Below are 25,030 nucleotides of genomic sequence, written 5' to 3' on the forward strand. Positions count from 1 at the left end.
CAGAGGACGTGTAGGAAGGGTCACAAAACCCTTGTCCTCCTGCCGACATGTTGAAAAAAGGGATAGAAAAGGTTTTCTCATAAACTAGCGAACAGAAAATTTTAAGAAACATTATTTGTAGCAAGCTGAATTATCTATAACTTTATTTCTATTACTTTTTATCGTAAAATGGAAAATAAAAAAATTATAAACAAAAATAACTGAAAATACTTTTTTTAAGGATTAAACACAAGCACTACAAGAAAATTCTTTAGGAGCTCACAGAGCGGCTCACAGTGAAGTTCGAGGAGTACTGAGTTGAACTTCAAAACAATGAGCAGCCACAGTCCTTCGTGTATTTCTGATATGTACCGCTCTTGGTGGAATCAAATGTGCCAAGTCACTTGAACACCTCCCGTGAAAGTATCTATAGAAGAAAGACAAATCTCCAACCTTTCTTCGATGTTCCAGACTATCACGGTTGCACGTGATGTTATCGTCTCCAATCAGGCGGATGGCTGTTTTCTGGATGAAATCCAGCAACCTCAGGGTATGTTTGAGGGCAGAGCTTCATAAATGAGAACAATACTCCAAAGAAAGTCTGAACTGAGCTTTATAAAGCATCACAAGTTGCTGAGGTGTGTACAGTTTTCTGGTTCGAAAGCGTGTTCCAAGCTTTTGAGAAGCAGCCTTTGAAATTCCATCGACATGATTGTGCCAAGACATATTGGTCTCCATTTTAACCCCTAACAAACTTATCGAAGCAGAAAGCGCAATTGTCTGACCTGACATTGTTATATCCGGTTCGGAGACTGTATTAGATCCTGATCCACAGCCTGGACAATCGAAGAAAATGAAAAAAAAGATGGAAAACAACTTTTTAAATATATAGTTATGTTCAATATCATCTCGCCTAGAAATTGTCCGTGGATTAGGCCTACTGGAGATACCACATAAAAAAATGCGTCTTCAGACCTCATAGGTGGTGAGAAAAAGAGTCGATAATGAATTAATAATAACATATGATTCTTAAGAAAATGATGAATTATATGAATAAATAAATATAAAATAGAAAACAAAACGTAATGGTTTGTTTTTATCGTATTCCTGTATTCAAGAAACCGGTCAACTTCGGAGCGCTGTAAAACCTTGATAAAGTAATTAAACCACATTCGTGGTGAACATTATTCGTTGAAGAACCATCTATAAGATCGCTCTGATGTTATTTTATTGTAAAATGACCAAAAAAAGTTATAACGCCCGAAAGAAAATTTGTTGAAAATTTTTAAGTTATTTTTGTTTATAATTTTTTTATTTTCCATTTTACGATAAAAGTAAAAACGAAAAATTGTAGAAGATTGAAATTGAATTGTCTCATAAAATTTTCTGTAGGATTACTAGTTCACGAGATACAGCGCCCCCCATGCCCCCTCCCGGGTTGAGTGCCCTGAAGTAGGAGCTTCCCCCCCCATTTATTTAGCGAGGAGAACCTACTACCCCACTCCATCCACCCCCGCTCACCGAGCGGTCCTCAACTTACTGATGGGCACTTCAGCAAGATTGACATCCGACCTCTTTTGGTCGAAAGTCAGCCTTTAGGTGCTATTCTTTCGCGATCGGTAAAAATTGTTTTGTCATGACTATTCCTAACTGAATTTTTGTATGGGGGCCCCCAAAAACTAACCGGCGGCTATTGTTATTAATGTTGGGCGTTCCTCAGTGAGTCTAAGGATTCTAGAATCGAGGTCGATTTGTTCTGCGGTGAACTTGCTAAAAGAAAATCTGATTAGTTATGCTTACCGGAGTCGCCTTACGGCGACTCGTGGGGGCGGTCTTTGGTTCTGCTTTGTCGGACTTGGATGTTTGTCCCTTTCTCGGAACCTGGGGTCATCCATGTTCAACGCATCGTGTAGATCGCGTAGCGTTGGGTTGTTGTGCGATCTGATTCTATCGAACACGCTCTCTGCGTGTTCTCTCATATACACGTCTACATATTGCGTGTCCAGGTCCAGGTCCAAGTCTATGTGTATATATATATATATATATATATATATATATATATATATATATATATATATATATATATATATATATATATCCATCCACAAACATCCTACACATCCAACGGAAATTTAGGAAACAGATTATTCAATGCCAAACCTAAATTAGACAAAGGGAAGAGATCTGGTATACAGGGTGTTCCTTAAACACATGCTAATATTTGAGGAGGTAATTGTTAGACCCATTTTAAGAAAAAAACTTCCTATGGACGTATGTCCTAAACGCCTCAACTTTTGAGGTACAGGGTGGCAAAGTTTTCAAAAATAATCAGTTTTTTAATAATAACTGAGATGATTTTGTAGACATCTTTGGCATATTTGGTACATATGTTCCATGCCTCAAGGCACATTTTCTGATGTACACAAATTTGTATTTTTTCGAACAGTGGCATCCCTACGGGTTTCGCATTAAATATTTTTGGGGAAAAAGTACTACGCCAATGCTTTCTTTTCAAAATAAAATCATTTTTGAAATCCTCATTTATTTTTGAGAAAATTTGATCTCCTGGTATTTCTTTGTCCGACGCATGATTTTCACTCAAAAAAATAAAAATCGACAGAAAGCAAATTAAGAAATTAGATCAATTCTAAAATGAATGAGAATCTGAAAATTGCTTCATAACGCATTACCAATTCCCTAATAATATTTGAAAACATAATCTGCAAAAAAACAAATTTTTCACAAAAACGAGTTTTATTTTATTTTGTGACAGTAAGTCTAAACGAATAGCACAAATTTGTTAATTAGTAACAATAGCAAAACTGATTATAAAAATTGTTGGAAGTGGCCACCTGCACTTAGTATGCATGCTTCCGCCCTTCTACGCATTTCAAATATTCCCGGCGTATTTCGTATAGTTTCACACGAGTAGTTGTTTACAGCTGATTCTTGGCCTCCCCCCACCACTATGACGTATTAATTGCTTTTTTTATTGGTTGTTGTTTGGTGAAGTCAAGGTGATGTGACCTTGAAGGGTGTGGTGTATGGATCGTTCAGAATTTTTTTCCCGGTTCTAATCCTCCCCCCACCAATATGACGTGTTATTTGCTTTTTTTGTTGTACAGTGAAGTCAAGGCGTTGTGACCTTGAAGTGTCTGGTGCATGGATCGTTCAGATTTTTTTTTCATATGAGATTTTGTGTGTGTATGTGTGTGTGTGTGTGTGTGTGTGCACAGACATACACGATTGCTTCGTGTATGTCTGTGCGCACTGGCCCCAGACAGTGCAGGCATACAGTATTATGGGCATGAGGACGGTTTTAGATACAGCGCGAAAACACCTGCATCCCTTTTCCCAAGATGGCGGCCGGAGGACAAGGGTTGCGACTTCACAAACTTGAACTTAAGCTTATACCAACCCCCCTACACTTAAAAAAATGAAGTTGTGTCCTCTGAAAAACGCACGCTAAGGCCTATCTCTGTCTCTGTATCTGTAGAGTGGGGAGGGTGAGTGTAAGCCCACAGTACTTAGGCCACATGTGACCCATTGTACATCCTCCCAAGGATTTGTCCTCGTAGATCATCGTCCATCCTGTCCTTTCCAGAAAGGTGGACAGATCACTGGGATACATCTCTTTTATATCGGCAGGTGTAGGCCAAGACTCGTCGAACACACACTCTCTTATTGACGATAACTTCGGGCACTTGCATACGACATGCCTGACAGTCTCATCTTCCTGTTCACACATCTTGCAAGAGGTGTGTCCACTAGCCCCATATTAAAGAGGTGTTTCCTTAGTTGACAGTGGCCAGTCAGAAATCCTACTGTTAAGCGTAGATTTTTCCTGGTCATCGCCAGATATTTCTTCGGCGCCAGCTTCCCAGGGTCGCCCAGGGTGATCCTGGCAAGATTGCATCCTTTGATTCCATCCCATCTCTTTAGGGATTGAGCATGGGTGTAACATTTGGCTAGTTCCGCAATTGGCCAAGTCATCAGGCTGTAGGTGCCACTGGGTCCTAAAATTCATAGTCCAGCCACTTCCTTGGCTACAAAGTCGGCAATGCGATTACCTTTACTCCTGTCGTGCCCTTTAACCCACCTTAGGATAACGTTGTCTCTTCTTCAAGGCTGATAGGGTTTGTCTGCTGTCAGTGTAGATTGTTATGTTTTTGCCAGAATTCCTTTTCTGGTTATTTCTTTTGTGGCGATTGAGATACCAGCCAGTTCTGTTTGTACCACGCTGGTATTTTTTCCCATTTCCCACTTTGGCTTAGTGATCTGGAGTACACTCCACATCCTGAGGCCTAAACAATTTTACTTTCCAATGGACTGCATGTAATATGAATATTTTAAACGTTGGTCTCCAGTTTCACATTTGAGACAATATTTTACAGGTTCTGCACTACGCTGTTTTATCCGGAAAATACGAAATAGTGAATCTGATGATAAAACAAGGAGCAAAACTGAATTACGATGAAGAATATGACATTGGAAAACCCAGTCCTTTGGATTTGGCCATACTCAAAGGAGATCCGCAAATAGTTGACCTGCTTATTCGATCTGGTGAGTTAATGATTTCAAATTTTATTTCAAAAATCATATTTCTCTCGTCACAAGAGAGAATAATTATCATACTTTGGAGTATAAAGGACCTTTGTTTGGACTTGAGAACGGTACATGATAGTAGACTATTAGATGCATTCCAATATCTGACAAAGTGTGAAAATTATGATCAGTACAACCGAAACAAGTTAGAATTAAGGAATTACATTTGACCTTTTTCTATTTTATACTTGTTGGTGTTGGTATAATGAAATTATGTACACCTTAAAGCTTGGAGAAATTAGTGAATCATTGAAACATATATTTTCTTGAAAATAAAGAATAGTTCTGCAACTTAAATCTTTTTTTCTCTTATCTTTTCAGGTGCCAATGTTAATTGCAGTTCACCCATAATAGGATCACCTTTACACGTAGCATGTGCGGATAATATACCCAGTAGATTTGATATAATCACGGTATGTTGTTATTTCAATTTTCAGTGATCATTTGTGAATAGAGGTGCCATATGTTCAGGTATTTCTGGATTAACCCCTCACTTTGAAACACAAAATAGATACAAAACTGGATAGCCTATTATCAACCGATGAAGTAAACTTGAATGCTACTAAAAAATTTAAGGAATAGTAGAACATACCTTTACCAGTCATGTACATTTGCTTCTGAAAACTTCGGTTTTAGTTCTAAAATAACTCTCCCCGAAAAACTTTTATCTGAAAATATATGTGGTGTGAATAAATGACCAGATAGAAATTTTTGATGGTTTTTATTTGAGTTTTGTATCAAAGTATTTTTTCTTTCGTCTAATTCAATGTTTATGAGAGAGTAGTTGTTACGAAAGGGGATTTTTTCCAGTTTGTGCCTCAAAGTTACTTCTTTGTATTATTTACACACTTTTGTGAAGAGTTTATTTGTGAAATAATGACTTTCTTTCTTTCTTTGGAAGATTCTCAACTGGTTAAAACTGACCAAACATCCGGATTACTAAAAGTTAGTTGGGGAACTACCTCAAGGATCAGTTTGAGGTCCATATCTATTTCTTTTGTACATAAATGATATTACCCTCCTATATATCTGGTTCCTTCACTTTATTTGCCGATGACCCTATCATCCTATGGCACTCTGAAAATGTGAATTTGCTTCGAAAAAATGTAACGAGAGACCTACAAAAAATCAGGTCGTGGTGCGATGCACATTTTTTATGTTCAAATTTCAATCAAACAAAATTTCTTACATTTAAATGTCTTCTTCCGGATACAGAATTAGGTGCTGACTCTATATTATCTGACAACAATATAGATACCAATTTGAAATTCACAAATCATATTAACATGCTAAACAGAAAAATTATCATCCGGATGTTTTGCCCTTAGGAATACAGCTAAAAAGTTAGGTTATGCTGCAGCAAAACATGTTTTTTTTGCTCTCATTGAGTCAAACTTGAGGTACGCAATCCAGTTCTGGGGTTCGTGTAATAATGAACTAATTGAGAGTGTATTTTGTTGCAAAAGCGAGCGGTGCGGTATTTGTGCCAAGTGAATAGGTTGACTTCCTGCAAACCTCTTTTCCTGAAACACGGAATACTGACACTAACCTCATCAACGTTTTAGAAGCTATATGTCTCATTTGCAAGAATACATCTTTATATGAAAATAACAATGACAATGCACGGAATGCAAAGTTGTTGTTTCGAAAGTAGTTTTTCTTACGTGTGATTCCAGTTTTTTACTTCTTTGCAAGATCTACACATCTTTGTCTGTTTTAAAAATATCCCCCTTTAAATTACGATATATTGAATATGGAGTACTATGCTACTATTGCATACATTTACTATTTCATGAACAAGCCGGTGTTTTTTTGGCATCCTGAGTGAAATTACCCATTTCTGGGCCTGTATAGTTGTATATACTTACGTTTAGTTCAGAAAAAATGCCTATCCACTTTTCAATCCCACCAAGCTGTAGATAAGAAATCTTCATTATTCCTTCACCACATACCTATTTCATGTCAAACGTAATATGTCCAGAATTGAACACTACCATGACCTATGTCATTCTAACTAATAAGAACTGCCTGAAATCGGAACATGGAACATGGGCGGAACATAAAATACCCTCTCGCTAATTATTATATTATGGATGAGAAAAACCCGCTAATGCTATGGTGACAGTACGTAAAGACGATTATTTGATTCAAACCCAGCCATGTATCATATTTCATGAGTGAGTAGTTGTTTCGGGAGGGATTTCTCTTCCAGTTTGTGTCTGAAACTTCTATACATTCTGCATATCTTTGCAAAAAGTGTATTTTGAAGTTAATTGCTTTCTTCCTTCTTTTGGAAGTTTCTCACAATTCATTGTATAAAGTTGGTGAAGTGAAACCCAGCAAATTTTTTCCCAAAAACTTATTTCTTCTGAAAATACATTCCTTTCAATTTGAAGAACTTGTATCACTATGAATATATTTGGGACTAAATCATATCTAACTTCGTTTATTATGATTCTTAGAAGGCAAACGTATAATGTGTGTATAGACTGATTTTTTTTTGCTATTAGTTTTCGTTTCATATGTTCTTGAATTAATAACCGATTCACTACAAGATTGTCACTCTAGAAAAGCCGCGACATGTGTTTTGCTATACAAATATGGAGTTAAATAAAATATCGGCTAGTTCTATCCAACTGTTCTTGAATTATTCATTTATTTTATTCCAGATGCTCCTCAAAGCCGGTGCAGATCCAAACTTGAAGGTTTATAGTGACGAATTCGATAGAAATTCTCAATTAAGGCCTGTGTTGGTGGAATATTTAGCCAGCAATGAGAATCCCAGCATAGCTGTAGTTCATTTGTTACTTCAGTATGGAGCAAAGGTAAAAAAACGGGACATAACTGATGAGCTTGAAAGTTCGTTGGCTAACACACATATGACGCTAGTAGCATTAAATCTATATGATTTTTAGTTAACCTTAACCTTCAAAAGACACGTGTACACATTTCACAGCTGTCGGACTATTAGTTTGTGGGATAGAACAATTTGAGTGAAACAACTTTTGTTATTTTTAAGAAAATTGATAAAAAGGAATTTCGTATACTAATAAAGCATTATTTTTTGGTTGAAAAAATACTGTTAAAGCCAAGGTTGTCCTTGATAAACAATACTCGGACTTCGCACCAGGAAACTAATCCGTTGAGAATTGGTTTGCTAAGTTTAAACAAGGTGAAATAGGCACCCAGGATGATGCACGCAGTGGACACCCCAAAGAGGCTGTTGTTTCTTTAAATTAATTTTGTTCACGTAGTTGAAATAATTGATCATGATTTGATAATAAAAAAAGACGATTCTGACATCGACAATAATTTTGAAAAGTTATAACATAGGTTGCCTTTTATGTTTCCGGATTTGGAAACCCTAGTGTTGCAATTTGGCAACTGACAGCTCTATCGCAAAGTTGGACAATTTTGAGCTTAAACGTACTCAGAACATTTTGACATACGCGCGTTATTTGTGTTGTTTACAGTAACTTAAAAGATTCATCTCGGTCCAAAAATGGAATTAAATAGTGAACATTTTCGTGCATTATTTTTTACAATTTTCGACGTGGATTAACTCAGAAACAGTGCTTGGATGAACTTAATTCAATTTTTGGCGATGAAGCCCCACAAGGATCAATGTTTATCGATGGTATGGTGAATTCAATCGTGGTCGTAGTTCAGTCCAAGACGAATTTCGTGAAGGTCGTCCAAAATCAGTTGTTGTTCCGATAACCATTGATGCTGTGCGCGAACTGATATTGCAAGATCGTCATGTGACCTATCGTGAGATTGAGACAACCTTAGGCATTAGTGGGACCAGCATACATTCAATATTGCATAAACATTTGACTGTCAAAAAAATTTGTTCGCGTTGGATCCCACACCTATCGACCTCGTGTCGATAGGTCGAAGGAAATGCTTAAAAAATAGATCGCGGTGCTTCGAAACACTTCTATGACATCGTGACAGGTGATGAATCGTGGATTTACACGCATGATCCCGAAAGTAAACAGCAGTCGACTGTATGGGTGTTTCAAGATGAACCAAATCCAACAAAAGTTGTTCGCGCACGAAACACTTCCAAGCAAATGGTCGCCTGTTTTTTCGGAAAAACTGGACATGTCGCAACCGTACCACTAGAACAACGTAGAACAGTCAATTCTAAGTGGTACACAACCATTTGTTTGCCAGTTGTCTTCCAAGAAATCAGGAAAACCAACCGCCGAAGACGGATCACTTTTCACAACGACAATGCGAGTTCTCACACATCGGCTCAAACAACTGCATTTTTGAGCATCCAAAACATCGAGTTGATGAGTCATCCGCCGTATAGTCCAGACTTGGCACCGAATGACCTCTTTTTATTCCCCCACGTAAAAAACAAACAGAGAGGTCAACGTTTTTCGACACCTGAAGAAGCGGTTGCTGCATTCAGAATGCATGTTTTGGAAATACCTCAATCCGAGTGGCAAAAGTGCTTCGACAAATGGTTCAAACGCATGCAAAAGTGTATAGATCTTCATGTGGAATATTTTGAAAAACAATAAAGTGATTTTCAATTATTCATATTTGTTTTTGTTCTCTAATCCCGAAATATAAGATATTCACTGGAAACGTTTGATTCCTGGTTTATTTCAACTTTGAATCCAAAAAATTCACAGCAGGACTGATTAGACGGAACATTGTTGAGTCACTCTGCTACCAGTGGCTTAACAATATTACAAAAAATGAAGGTATCTTCAATGTAAGAGAACTCAAAAACATACAAAATGAATGAAGTTCGAACTGTGAGAAGACTCTCACTTCCAAGACAAACCAATGATGTCGAATACCTGAGTAGAATCTGTCCATACATCAAGAAAGGCCAACAATTTTTATGGGTCAGGAGCAATATGCTTTAACTTTTGCAGGGAAAATTTACCAAGGTTACTGGAATGCACCGTTTGTATCAAAAACTTTACCGGGATGGGTAGTACATGGCAGATACCCCTCCGGAAAAAGTTGCTGATGAATCGTCTTTAGTATTTCACGTTTGTCTTAAGTCTCAAGAACAAATTGATGAAGATATTCACAATTCAGTGAGGGACTCTTTCAAAATTGACAGTTTTGGGATAAGGAGTCCAGAAGAAATTGAAGATCTGAGGAATATGATAGAGCATTAAAAATAATGGAAAATATCATTAAACAAGTTGAAAATCACCTTGATATAGGTCTCCTGTGGAAGAATGATGATGTAACACTACCTATAGTAAAGTAGTGGCACTTAATCCTCTGAAATGTATGGAGGGAAAAATTGACAGGAATATAGGTTTTGCGAAAGATTATGGCGAGAAAATTGAAGAATATTTGAAGAAGGTTACATTCGGCAGCTTGATATTACTGACGCAGAGAAAGGTGGTCCTAGAACCTGGTATTTACCCCACTTTGGGGTAACTAATCCCTCTAAACAGGGTAAATTGAGACTGATCTTCGATGCAGCGGCAAAATCGAATGGGGTATATCTTAACGATCGTCTTCTGCAAGGTCCAGACTTAATACAAAATCTGACATCAATTTTGTGGAAATTTCGACAGAAGCGAATCGCATTTTGCTCAGATATTCGATACATGTTCCACCAAGTTTTCAGCCCAGCACTTTTTCTGGCGAGGAATGGATAGGTCCAGAAAACCTGATATTTATGAAATAAAGGCAATGACATTTGGAACAACAGAGGCTATTACCGACGAAAACATCAAAAAAGTACACAAAATGATTTTGGATGACCATAAATTGAAGTTGATCGAGATAGTTGAGGCCCTAAAGATATCGAAGGAACGTGTTGTACATATCGTGCGTGAATATTTGTGAATACGAAAGCTCGGTTCAAAATAGGTGCAGCGCGAGCTCACAATCGACTAAAAATAACGAATTGATGATTCTGAGCAGTGTTTGAAGCTGTTCCGCCATAAAAAAACCCGAATTTAGGCATCGATATTTGACAATGGATGAAACATGCCTCCATCATTTCACACCAGAATCAGTATTTCGGGATGTGCATGTCTCATAGAGACTGGATGAGCTATAAGGAACTCCGTAATTATACCACCGGAGCAATCCGACGTGAAAAAAAGCCTATTTAGAATTTGTTTCGAGAAACGGAAATTCCAGTTTGATCAAGGGTACTCTAAGAAAACTTGAGAAATAAACACAGCCCTAACCTTCGCGCGGATTTATCAGATCTGAATCAAATAAACTCCCACTTCACAAATATTATTCATCCTGCAAAATCTGATCATCATGAAACACTCATTGAAAGATATTCAGACCTATAATGGACCTACTTTGAATTTTCGCAGAGTGACGCCACTTCCGACTCAAGAATACATCAGTGGTATGAAAAGGTTGTGAATGAGTAGTATTTGATTTGATTCATGTATTAATACCACTTTATAATGAATATGTGAGTTCTCTTTATGATCTTTTTAATTGACAGCTATTTTACAACTTGATAATAATTCCGACTAATGATATAACGGGTGTACCAAATATATAAATATATGTAATACACAACAATCTCCCACGCTTATTGAATTATTTTTTTTCAACTATGTAATCGTTGAAGCGCGATGGAAGTTTAACAGGGCGGCTTGATCTTCTCAACTTTGTTATGTTGGTTGGTGGATGAGGTATTTGATCATCAGGTACTTCAATTTGATCTGGTTCAAACACCTCATTTTGAATATTATCCGGTTGATTGACTTGTTCATCTTGCACTGGAATCGTCACCCAATCAGTTATATTAGGCTGATCTTCTACTTCTACTTCAGGTGCGAAAAAGACGGATTTACTTTTGGGCAAGTTGGTCGATCTTATCTGATCAATATGTGTCTTCAAAATATGTTCATCATCGAGTTTCACTTGATAGTGAAGAAGCCCAAATTTCTTGATAATTTCTCCTGTCTTCCATAACCGTTTATAATTTGTGTAATACCTTGTTTGAACTCTTTCTCCCACGCTGAATTGTCGTGGCTTTTTATTTGATGATACTGATTTTTCATGATGAACGGGTTTCAAAGCATCCAATTCTTTTTCAACCAATGTGCTGAGTGCGTAGGGAATTTAACGTTCACGATGGAAACATGGCTGTACACCTTCACGTAACTTGAGAACAACATTGAAACCTGGAACACATCCAATTTTCTCTTCGAAAACATTTGGATATTTTGCGCTTAGTTCGTCTACACTCCACAGGTTGAATCTTTCAGAGGGTACTGAAGTGTTTTGTTGACTTAGTTGGTTCAAATCTATCTTGAGGCGTTGGATCCAAACTCTACCAAGAATAGCAGCGTAATTATCTGGCACAATATAAACATCTTCTTTTATTTTGATGTTACCATAAGAAACGTTAACTACAATCTTCCCATCGGGTATATGAGAGTATATGAGCGGAATCCGATGGTTGCAGGTTCAAGGTGAATATTCAGATTCAAATCTTGTAATTGTTGACGTTGAAGAAACGTATAAGCTGATCCCGAATCTACTTCGAATTTGATTGGTTTTCCTTCTATTTTGACGTGGGCGTAATAACGACTCATATCAGTGTCAGAACTATTATGATTTTGATGAATATCAACAATATGTTATAATCATATTGTCGTGCGATTTCACATGAATTGTCGCTTTGAATTTGATTAGTCGATTCAGATTTTGTCTTATTTGCAACTAATGAAGTAATGCAGACCTTAGAAACGTGACCAGTCCTGTTGCATAAGGTACATTTGAGTGAGGTTTGTTCAGTGTGACAATCTTTTGTGATATGATTGGATTTCCCACACCTAAGACAAATATTCTGCAGTCCTAGTGATTCGAGGTTATATTTGCGACTGAGTGGCCTATTGTACCTCGATTTTCTATTTTTTGAAGGAATATATGAACATGAATGATTTCTGTGCATTTTATGAACATGTTGGTGTTAACAGTTGACTTTATTGATATCAACTGTTGAAGATGACGTTGAAATTGTTTTCTGGGCAATTTTGTGAGTATCAATTTTCGAAGATTCGAGCGCAATTGCTCTCGTAAAAATGTCTTTGAAAGTTTTACTATCAGACTGAAGTAATTGTTCACGAATGCTATTATCGTATAAGCCACGAATGAATTAAGCTGTCAGGAAGATTTCTGCAACTGATTTCTTGCACTCGCATGTGAATTCACTCCAAATTCTGGAATTGATTGTTGTTCATTTTGATAGATTGACAAAAAGTGATGTTGGGCAACTAAAACGTTCTTCTTTGGTGCAAGATGTTCTTCCAATAACTTTATCAATTCATCATATGTCAACTGATCAGGAGTTTTAGGAGCAGCCAAAGCTGTAATCATGTTGAAATTTTGAGCTCCAATAGAATTTAGTAGCAATTGAGCACAATAAGGCTTATTTGTACTGATCTGCTTCATTTGAAGGTAATTCTGGAACCTGCTTTTGTAGTTTGAAAACGATTCTTTCTTGCTGTCAAAATTTTCGAAATTAGCTAAAAGTTCATCACAATTTCTCCCTTGCTTGATGATTCACGGTTTGTCTGACTCTGTGAACTTTGTAATTGAGACAAGTGAGTAGATATCATTGCAGTTTGAAATTCCATAAATTCTTTGAACTGTTGGGCATCCATTCTTGAACGTTTTTTTTTCGATAATTTTTTTATTTTTATAATCTTTTTTTATTCACCTCGTCGCCAAAACTGTTGTGAATGAGTAGTATTTGATTTGATGCATGTATTAATACCACTTTATAATGAATATGTGAGTTCTCTTTAGGATCTTTTTAATTGACAGCTATTTGACAACTTGATAATATTTTCGACTAATGATATAACGGGTGTACCAAATATATAAATATATGTAGTACACAACAAAAAGTAACTGTGCTGGTTCTGACAGCATTTCTCTCATTATGTTGAACTATATTGAAAATTATCTTATCAACCACATAACACACATATTCAATTCCTCTATAGAAACAAATCATTTTCCTTCTGCATGGAAACATGGAATTGTACTCCCTTTGCCAAAATGTGAAAATACAACTGAATTATCTTATTTGAGGGCTATTAGCAAACTGCCTATCCTATCTAAGGCGTTCGAGCGGATTCTGAAAGATCAAATTGATTCTTTTGTATACAATAATAATTTAATAACAAATGTTCAATCTGGATTTCGTACATTCTATAGCACCACCACCGCTCTTGTCAAAATTACCCAAGATTTATACAAAGCAACTGATAATAAGGGACTGTAAATCTATCGGAAAGTTATCTCAGAAATCGGACTCAGTCAGTATGTCTGGATGGAAAGTGTTCTAGTGCTTTACCTGTTGACTATGGAGTACCTCAGGGCTCTATCATTGGCCCCATTATGTTCTCTCTATATATATCTGACTTCCATAATTGATCATTGCACAGTTCATCAGTATGCAGGTGACATTCAGTTATATTATCGATATCCGCCAAGTAACTGGCAGGTAGCAATGGAAAAAATTAACAGCGATCTACAAAAGTTACTGGATCTATCTATAGCCCATAACCTGAAATTGAATTCTAAAAAAGCTCAGCTGATACTTTTTGGTCCGAAACACAAAATGTGGGACTTACAAAAGACTTACTGCAAATAATTACAGAAAGCAAGAACTTGGTTTGGTAGCTAGATGCTGATCTGAGATTTCACAAACATATAAATTCACTTTGTCGTAGCTCGTACAGTATCTTAAGTTAACTCTATCAAAGTAGAGATATTATGACTTCCAAATTGAAGTTGATATTTTGCGAAACCCTCATATTGTCCAGATTAGCATATTGCGATATAATCTACGCGCCTGCTTTGATACAAATTGATGTGTATCGCTTGCAAAAAAATACAAAACAATTGCATTCGTGTGAGAAAATTCGACCATATATCCCCCAAGTTCGAGGGGTCAGGTTGGTTACCGATTGCTAAAACCTGGCAGTTCCACCTACTCGTCAATACACATAAATTCCTCATTTGCAAAAAGCCAAAGTATATTTATGAAATATATAAAACTTTCAAATCTCAGAATAATTCAAGGACACGAAACCGTCACACTTTCATTATTCCAAAACACTCGACAGTCTGCTTTTCTCGTAGTTTCATTTACAACTCCATCAAACAATATAACGCTCTGCCCAGTGAATTTAGACACTACTGTTTAAAAAAAAATATGTCTTTCCGTTAACCAGCTGTCGCACCCCCTACGAAATTTGTGCGAGTTAAGGATTAACGAGGTCTTACCTTTTAACGTGTGCTTCCTAACACGTATATATTTTCAAGAAAAAGTTGAAAACATATCTTCTGGATAGATAATATATTCATGTTATGCCTTGCTCATATGGTTTTCCTTTTGTCTCCCTTTTGTGTATGTTTTGCTATATATTTTACCTTATTTAGGCTAAATAGATTTTTAATATTTACTTTGGAATTTATAACCTTTGTTTCTTTCTTTGTTTTACAAAGATTCATAAACTACTCACTTACCATTGTATACTACGTATTTATTTTTATATTTCTATATAATACATGCTATCCCCTAGGTTAAGTTGTAAAACAGTCTCGGCTGAAGTTCGCCCTTTCATTAATTTTTGTATCTACTTTTTCTTAATAAACAATCTATGTCAATGAATAAAGCCCATTCATCATTATTATAATTATAATATTCATCGACCATTAACAGCGACTATTACATATCGTTATTGGAGAATTTGGAGGGAAAAACAGCACCATTTGAAAAAAAGAAAGTGCAGTTTCCTCAAAACAATGCACCATGTCACAAATCAATGAAAACAATGGCAAAATTGCATGAATTGGGTTTCGAATTGCTTCTGTATCCACCGTATTCTCCAGATCTGGTCCCAGCGAGTTTTTCCTGTTCTCAGACCTCAAGAGAATGCTCACTGGAAATAAATTTGGCGCCGATGAGCAAATCGTAGTCTAAAAATTATATAAAAAATTGTATGACAACTATATTGAATAATAAAATCAAATTTAATACAATTTTTTTCTATATTATCCTACGAACTATTCCAGCCCAACTGTTCGTTTGATTAATAATTTTGTTTTCCTCAGCCTGGTTGATTTTGATATTGTTTCAGGTTGTAATGAAAACTCAGTTCAGGGATCCAGACGGCATGCTCAATTCTCTACAAAATGTGATATCTGGAAACTGCGACGCCATTTTCTTTCTCTTGACGGAGGCTTGCGAATCCTTCGATCCATGCATGATAAGAAGAAATAACGTGCTATCCCCGGAACAAAAAACAACTCTTTTAGAACTTGCTAAGTATCCCCTGTCGCTGAAAAGGCAGGTTAGATTATTTCTGAGGGCGTTATTACGGACTAAACTGATGGAAGCTGTTGAAGATTTTGATATGCCAAAGTGTTTGGAAAAATATCTGCTGTTCGACTATAGTTGAATTGAAAAGCTCATCGATTCTTCTGGTGATATTTCTGAAATAACTGGCCACTATTTTCACATTTTCTCAGTTGAGTTGTCCCGTCACAAAGTTTGAATTAATACCAACATTTAACCATACAATATATACTCGTATACTAACCTACATTAACATATTTTGCGATTTTATCACTAACATAATCCTTATAATCTACTACTCGTAGCAGGAGTGAGACCGACGAAGAAATATATCCTAACAATGGAACGCTTTTACCAGAAATGTACTTACGAGGGTGATCCTAGAAGTTCCTGGCCAAAAAATACAAAAATTTTGGAATAAAATTTTTTTTTCAACATAATCTCCTCTCAGCTCGTCTCGGCGGCAGTTCATACGCTTCGTTCAAATCCTGCTACCCAATATATTACTGTTGTAAACCAAGGAGCAGACTCACCCAGAGTAGAATCCAGTTCAGGTTTCATATTGGTTGGGCTGAAGTTTTTTAAATAATAGTATTGTACCACATAACGATGACCAATTTTCTCCACTTTCATAAATTCACCAGAAACTTTTGCTATTGATGAAAACCAAACAAATACTAAACAACGCAGCGTCTTCAAAAGTGAAACATATGCTTTATACATTGTGTACTTTTCAATACAGTGATATTTTGCGAACTACTACCGCCATCTCTAGGCCAGGCCGGGTACTTGTGGGACCACCTCGTATGTTCTTAGTCAGTATCGTACATACTGCCCCAAACTTGAATTAATGCCGCCTTTCAAATAATCCTTTCGCTACCTATTCGAAATCATCAATGAGTAGAGGAGATGACAATTCCTTATTCACTTGACATTTTTCTTTTTTCAGTTGAAGCAATCGTGAAAATCTAAAAGCAAATTGTTTTATATTGAAAAAATATGATAGACACAACATATACTTGATGGAAATCAACTATAACGTATTAAAAAAACACACTTTAACGTGAGATTTTCACTTGACAGTTTATAAATAGCATCTTCAGGTGTCAACAATACTGACGGAACAAATTATGTGCTTTGTTGACACAGAAATTGTTCTGTGTTCAGTGTTTTGTTTATAGAATTTGTTTGGTTAGTATTGTTGACGTCTGAAGATGTTATTGTATAGCGAAACACGTGTTGCGGTTTTGTAAACTTCCAAGTGAAATTCTTGTCCGTGTCACAATTTTTCGGGTACCCAGAGATGTATAAACCCCTGAAGAAGCTAGCCACTGGCGCCGGCGAAACGTCAGGAAAAAATTACCAAAATCCACGGCCTTCGAACCCGAAAAATAGTGACACTGAAAACATCGACCCCGAAAGCCTTAACCATTTTGTAAAAATCTTGTATTAAAGTGTGTTTTTCGAATTGTTTTATATCGATTACACTTGTTTATCTCATTTAAATAAAACCTCAAGTTATGGATTTAGAGATCAATGTACATTCATTGCCCTACAAAAAATTTCGTACAAAAACATTTCATCGATAGAAATATCATGTATTGTTTTTAAGAAACAACTTACTTATTCTAACGTAATGAAGTTAGGTACTCATCGGACTAATTTTTTTTATCAATAAATATTGTAATGACTAACATGAAATGCTGACATTAACAATAACAATTCAAAATATCAATGTGCTTATCAAACAAAAACTTTCTTGAAAAAAATGATAAAAAAATGCGAAGGAACTGTTTAGGCAGATTTAGGCAGATGGTTCATTTCAAATGATGAATTTCAGAATATATAATATATTATAGTTTTTTTTGAAATTTATATTCAACTGATATCCTGACAAAAAAAATGAAGCATTTATTGACTTCCAGGTAGTTGCTATACCCAGTGCAATTTTTTTAAACACAAATCTAAATACTCTGGTCAACAAGCACCTTTTTCTTTGTCTCCAAAAAATAATAATGAGGTGTCATTCGATTCAGAATAGTGGGTAGATAATTTTTTAAAACATTCAGGTTCCGCTTGCGATAATTGCAAAAGTTATAACCAATTAAGTGTAAAGAAATTGGGTTTGGTTTCTTGCAAATATCTCAAAAACTATCTGGCATTTTCCAAATTTAAAAAAATATTCATATGGAGGAGGAAATTTCCCCGAATAGATTGCAGTTGAAAAAATAAAAGAATGTTATTTTCTGTACTTGATTTTGTTCAAGAACCATATACATGCTATTCCGAATCGAATGACATTTCGTTCATATTTTTTGAAGGCGGAGAAAAATCTTTGATTTGAAAGGTAGGTACTTGTTGCCAAGAATATAAATACACCTCCAAAAATAATCAAACAAGAGAATCGTGACTTGTGTTCTTCCCATCATCGGAATATGAAAACGGTAAAACACAGTAACTACCGGCATTTATTAGTTCAAAATCATCAAGTCAGTTAATTGAATGTGAACCATTTACACAGTTCTTCATCGAATCACGAACACGAAAGAATGATTTTTTCTTTCACTTTAATTGAGGGTTACCAACTGTTCCACCACACTGGTGGAACAGTATACTTTGTAATGTCACCTATAGTAAGTGGGCATACTTGAAGACTGGTTATAAATTAAATCATCTGAATGAACAATTCGTTCAGGCCAGTCTTCCTTATCTACACAACTGATTCATGGACTGACACATATCAGAAAACAACTTCTCCCCTGGCTAATAACACGAAGGGCGTTGGATTATATCCAACAGGTGTCAGTGAAGGATTCCTCACAGAAGTAATTTCTGCATATGCTGTTTGCGATGATACAACAACCGGAATCGATTTTTAATTATTATTGGAACAGGCTTGCAGACCGGTTTTGGGTTATTTGGCCCCTCGTCAGTGCAAGGTAGTGTCATCAACACGAAATCGATGACTTTCAGAGTGCCATACCTTGAAAATGAATAAGGAGAACGACTAGCAACATATCCGCCATGGTCCCCTCTGCCAGTAGACGAGGTATAGTTCAAGTAAAGGATCTAGTGCAACCTACCTTCCAGCAGCTCCCCTTTAATAATATAGTTAGGGAGCTAACTAATTTCGTTATTCAAAAATTATTTCTGATTATATAAGAACCACAATAACTATATATAATATATATATATATATATATATATATATATATATATATATATATATATATATATATATATATATATAATATTAAATACTTCTTCTTTAATTAGTTCTATTACCTTCTTATCAAATTTTGGAAAAAATATTTTTACGCCTGATGATTTTCCCAAATCAACTCGATGGGATTGAAACCACAAAAATAGGGGAGAAGTCTCAGTATGGTGTGTCCATACTTCACAGCGATACTCTCAAGGGCATACACTTTTTCAAATGTTTTTTTGACTGTAAAACTTCAAGTAGTTGGTTTTTGGTATAGTAATCTTCAAAATACAAATTGATATCAATTAAAAAACTTTGTATTTCATCTTTCCTCGAATTTTCATTTGGTATTTTGATGAGCTGTCGCGAATGAGAAAGCGTTGTCAAGAACTATTACATTATTCGCATCCAAATTTGATATCAATGTGTTTTCAAACCATTCCTCGAAAATATTAGCTTCCATGTTCTTATGATAGTCAACATTGCAGTCCTCAAGTTTTTTTCCACATAGCTTCAAAGAATTCGGAACCCATTCTTTACTTCCTCCGCAATGCATAATGATTAGTCGCGCTCCTTTGGTTGCAGGCATGTTAAGCGTATACATTCTCGAACCATCAATTCACCCTTTTGTAACTGTATCGTGAGTGTCATACCCAGTTTCGTCCAACTAGAAAATTTGCCGTTGTTCTTGTCTATATTTAGTTATTTGTTGTAAGTATTTGTTACGCAATTCCACTATTCTTCTGCTTTCCATAACTGTTTGACGTTTGTTTATTATTTTAAATCTAAATCTTAGTTTCTTTATCCAATTCTGAAGAGTTTTGTCACAACAGCTCACGTTATGGCTGGAAGTATTCAATTTATTCCTTATGATTTCAGTTGTAGGAATCACATTGCTTTTGTAACAGTGATATTGTTTTTTCTCAATGATTTTATTATGCGAAAATCAACATCAACATCAATAATAGTTTGTTTCCCTCGAACCCAAACTTGAGATGTAGATTCTTATATACGATGAAACATACTCTTTGTGTTTCAATATTCAAATATAACCGAATATTATTCACTGGTATATCTTTTTCGCATTGTTCACCATTGCTTGTGGAATCACTACACAGGAAAAAGTCTGCGTTGTTATCACAATCGTTATTAATATTAGTACTTGTCCAAGGACGCCACATTTTAAACAGATAACAAAAATTAAGTAATTATAACTGCACCAACATCAACTTTCAACACTCAAATCGTGATCAGTTCCTGAACTGAACATTGAACACGACGGCTCGCATTCTATTCGTCATCGTAACATGACTTCAAATTTAATTTTATGGCTTTTTAGCCAATCATAAAACTCGGTTAGTAAAAATCATCCAATACGAACCGCCAATTCTTCAGTCCTTGTGGACTAGTTGGCAGCGGATTTATTTCTCTGAATTGTTTTTTTGGCCTTTGACAGCGCCGACACCTTGAGTATACACAATACCGGTTACTTCGACTATACTAACCCCATATCCAAATGGCCCAAATCCTCGTAAGTGGGCATACTTGAAGAATGACCTGAACGAATTGTTCAGTAAGATTATTATTTGATTCATAACCAGTCTTCAAGTATGCCTACTCACTATAGGCGACATTTATTTCTTCATACGAGGATTTGGGCAATTCGGATATGCAGTTAGCTAGCACCTCGTCTACGGGCAGATGTGACGATGACAGATATGTTGCTTGACATTCGCTTCGGCTTTGTTCGAGGTATGATACTTTCAAAGAAGTTGATTTTGAATTATGGGAAGTTATCGACTTCGTGTTGAAGTAGGACACTACCTTGCACTGACGAGAAGCCAAGTAGCACGAAACCGGTTTGCAAGTGTATCCGTTCCAATAATTGAAAATCGATTTCGGCATTTATATCGCCAAAAGCATATGTAGGAATTTCTTTTATGAACAATTCTGCACTGACACCTGCCGCATATAATTCAACACTCTTTGTGGTATTAGTCAAGGAGTTGTTGTTTTCTGTTCATGTGTAGGTAAGGAAGACTGGTCTGAATAAATTGTTCATTAAGATGATTTATTTTGTAATAAGCACATTATATACAATAGAGAAGTTTCACGATATTGCTAATGACAGAATAACCAGTGGAAGGATTTGAAAAATAATCAATGAATGTACTGAGAAATAGATCGTTGAATTTGGCGTATTTTAGCGCAGATCGACTGGAAGATGACGTCATCTTTCTTTTTTAAGTTCCAACCAATGTAATGGATGGAATACGATACCAGCGTCACAAGTAACTGTGAAACTTAAAGTGGGTGCTAAGACAATTAAACATTAGGTTTGTTTTGGTTCTGTATTTCGAACTGTTATTGAACCGTCCCGTATCGACGACGAATCAATGCGCAGAACATTACAGTCACAGAACAGTTCTGGAACGGTCCCAACAAGTAAAAAACCAAAACATATAAAAAAATTATTCTGACAAGTGTATAAACAAAAATTGGAGGTTAGGTACCTCTACTTTGGTATAAAGATCATTGGAGTTTTGAGTTAAGTTTAAAGACAAGAGTGAAGTTAATCAAATATTTAATTAAGGTGTAATGATGTTTTTGAAAAAATGAGAGTAACAGGAATTAACTAAGACGTTATCTCCGGTTATCCAAAATTAAATTGAAAATATACATGCCAAGAATAAATTTTTGGAATTGTAAAAGATGTGATAATAATAATGATTATTATTATTGCTACATATATTTCACGTCTATCTGTTATGGTATAAGAATAATGTTGAAATATAAATTTGTCTTATTTACAGGTCGCAATGAACTCTCCGAGTTTTTTTGTTTTACCGAAGACAGTATTGTAGATAAAATACCAAATGGAACACCAACTAAAATACATATAAAAATGAGATTAAGAAAACGTTACTACCAGAATCCACAACGCAAATGAAAAATATTATTAGTGCGCAAGAGCAAATTCGAAGTTCTAAACGGTCCCTACTCAAATGTACGAACTAATAATTACCGTTTGGGATTAGTTCCGAATCGGTTCGGAGAAAACCAGAACACTTTGTGAACGATACCAGAACGACTCTAACTGAACCAAAACACATTTTAATAATTGCGCATGATCGAACTGTACAGAATTGTGAACCAAAACAAACCTAATGTGAACATCTTCGCCTGAGTTAGATGACGTCACACGCCGGATTATCCTTGTAGGCGCAATTTCAACTGCTTACAACTTTCTCGTATTTTGACAAATCGTTCACAATTTTGTTCTATTTTACCAAAATTGATAGCATTACTCTATGTTGCAAAAATGTAAAGTTCTCCATTATTGTATCTCGAGAAAAAATTCAAGAATTCGTTATATCAGGTTGAAAATTAAATCAGCCTATTCAAATAATGTTAAGCGTCGTGTGGTGTGTGTGTAATTTATACCGTCCTGAATAACCCTTTTTCCACTTAAGAATAAACGGATTTTTTTAGCAAATCTACTAACATAGGTACTGATATTTGTACCCTTACGAATTAACATGAAAAATGTTTTATAAGAAAAGACGTTTTTGTTTATGTCTGTCACTAACTTACTAATGGCTACTTGGTACTGCCTTTTTGCAAATTAATTTTCGATTAAATTATTTTTTTCATACGGCTGCTTCATAAATATGAAACAGTCATATATCGTTTGAAACAAACTAACCTTTGCACTAAAAATAATATCATTTGAGGTGGAGATTTTGACTAACCATTCATATTAAATATAATGTGGCCAGCCTAACATGTTAAGAAAGTGATAAATGCTTTTTATCTAGAAACTTCAAATAATTTATGTGATCTAGGTGAAATCATGTAGTGATGTAGAAATGCACGACCAGGTTATTCCGAAAAAGTATTGCTGTTTGGTACATCATTTCATATGTCTTTTATCTTTTATGATATTTTATATATTTTTATCCTTGTATTCATTTATATATTTCTACCTAATAAACATAACTCACTTTGATTCAATTGTTTCTTTTGACTCAATTTCCCAAATTCTGAAAGTAGCTCAATTGATCCAGTCATCTTAGTAAGTTCACCTCGGAATTTGAGATACACAGCTGTAAAGTTTTATAAACTTGTACTCTGATATCCCAAAAGTTGTTCCAAAACCTACTTATGGTAGAGTGTCACGATTATTAAAATCTAAGGTCAAAGGTCACAAAAATCGATTTTTTGCACTTTTTGGCGAATATCTCATTTCCTGAAGATTTTTTCCTATTTGTATTACTCATCAATATTGTAGAGGATTAAATTCGCTTCAACGTTTGTTTCAAAAAGTGTTTTATACGTTGAATCGTTTTCGAGATAGAGGCGTGGTTAGATCATCATTTAACGTCAACAAAATCATGCCATGTCAAGTTTATTAATTATTGATAAATGCATAATTAGCAATAATTCTCAATTTTGCGTTTTTTAAAAAAGGGAAAAAATGTTTTCAAAAGCATATGAGAAACTGTCGAATTTGGATCAATTTGTAGCTGGTACTACCGAAACCAACGTTAGATCTGTGTAAACATCATTTAACATTTTCGTCAAACGTTACCAAACCAGTTTAAAAATATGATAGAAGTGACCGATGAAACTCCGCATTAAAAAAACACACTTTATAATATGGGAGCCCAAGCGGGGATTTCAGGATTTACTGAAGCGCGACAGATTAATATACAGGGGGATACCTTGTACTCGGTTAAGCACCTCCACCAAATATGAGCCCCATATATAAGGTCGCCCGTGCAGGATAAAGGATCAGATTACTAAAAAAAAATTGATCATCAGAAATTCTCGAGCGCGTCAGATTAACGTGGGGTGAGTTAATTACCTGCTAAAAAGTGTATATTCCAGTAATCTGACAATTTGAGAGTGACGTAAAGAGAGAGGAGGGCAGCAAAGTTGTAAAAAAAACGTCATCCAGACATTCTCGAGCGTAGCTAATTTTTTTTTATTCTGATGAAAATAATTCAAGGATATCAAAAAATATATAATCAGACGATTTCCGCAAGCCGAAATAGCAAAAATTCGTCGAGAAAGTTTAATGCGGGCAGCTGCGTGATGCCTATATTTCCCTCTCCGCGTTTCTATTCCTTTTTCACTTTTTCTCTATCTATTACTCTCTGACTCGGTCCCCACTCTGAATTCTGTTGCCATGACGCCATCACAGCTGATCACAGAGACTCGTTCGTGATGAAGATGATGATTAATTAATCAATTAATTGATGGATGATGTTCCTACGTGGTATGAAGAAAAGAGAAATGAAACTTTCTATGTTTTTTACCACTTTTATTTGTAACTAACGTTACTGCAGTTTCGTCCTATAAGGACATTTTCAAACTTACATATTGTATAAGTAACTGAAGTAACGTTAGTTACAAATAAAAGTGGTAAAAAACATAGAAAGTTTCATTTCTCTTTTCTTCATTAATTTATCGATTATAAAAAATTAAATAAAATTATTTTTTTATATATACAAGTATTCTACTTGAAAAACATACACTTATTTATTTGCATGCTATTTCCTGGACTATTCAATTAATTAAGTTCAATGATTAAAGAAAAACAAAAAAATATTTTTTTGTCAGATTAGGCGAATCCCTCTAGATAATCGTCAGATTATGAGAAAGCATGTCTAAAACATAAAGATAAACCATATATATCTTAATTTGACGCGCTTGAGTATTTCAAAATGACGATTTTGTTTTGCACATTATAATAATGGCCGCGAGTTTCCGTCAGATCGAAATCGTCAGATTATTGAATGAGAGCTTTTTTTTGGTGCACTTAACAGCCCCTTGGAAAATCTGACGCGCTCGATTAATTTTTTTTAATTTTCAACCCTTACGTACAACCACCCACA

At 35.5% G+C, this 25,030-nt stretch overlaps 1 protein-coding gene across 2 annotated transcripts in view; it reads left to right on the top strand.

Annotated features, from left to right (window-relative positions):
• LOC141479840 (uncharacterized) overlaps positions 1-23,139 on the top strand; it is a 42,470-nt gene extending 19,331 nt beyond the window's left edge. For both annotated transcript variants that reach the window (XM_074174118.1, XM_074174117.1), the window contains exons 6-9: positions 4,374-4,542; positions 4,906-4,997; positions 7,254-7,409; positions 15,708-23,139. In XM_074174118.1, the coding sequence (XP_074030219.1) occupies positions 4,374-4,542; positions 4,906-4,997; positions 7,254-7,409; positions 15,708-16,028 (738 nt within the window). In that variant the 3' untranslated portion in view covers positions 16,029-23,139. The remainder of the gene's footprint in view (positions 1-4,373; positions 4,543-4,905; positions 4,998-7,253; positions 7,410-15,707) is intronic.
• Positions 23,140-25,030: the final 1,891 nt, after the last annotated feature.

Source organism: Leptinotarsa decemlineata, unplaced genomic scaffold, assembly GCF_025532065.1.
Source record: "Leptinotarsa decemlineata unplaced genomic scaffold, Ldec_3_MD MMD2_tig00000505_RagTag_RagTag, whole genome shotgun sequence".
Classification (NCBI taxonomy): Eukaryota; Metazoa; Arthropoda; class Insecta; order Coleoptera; family Chrysomelidae; genus Leptinotarsa; species Leptinotarsa decemlineata.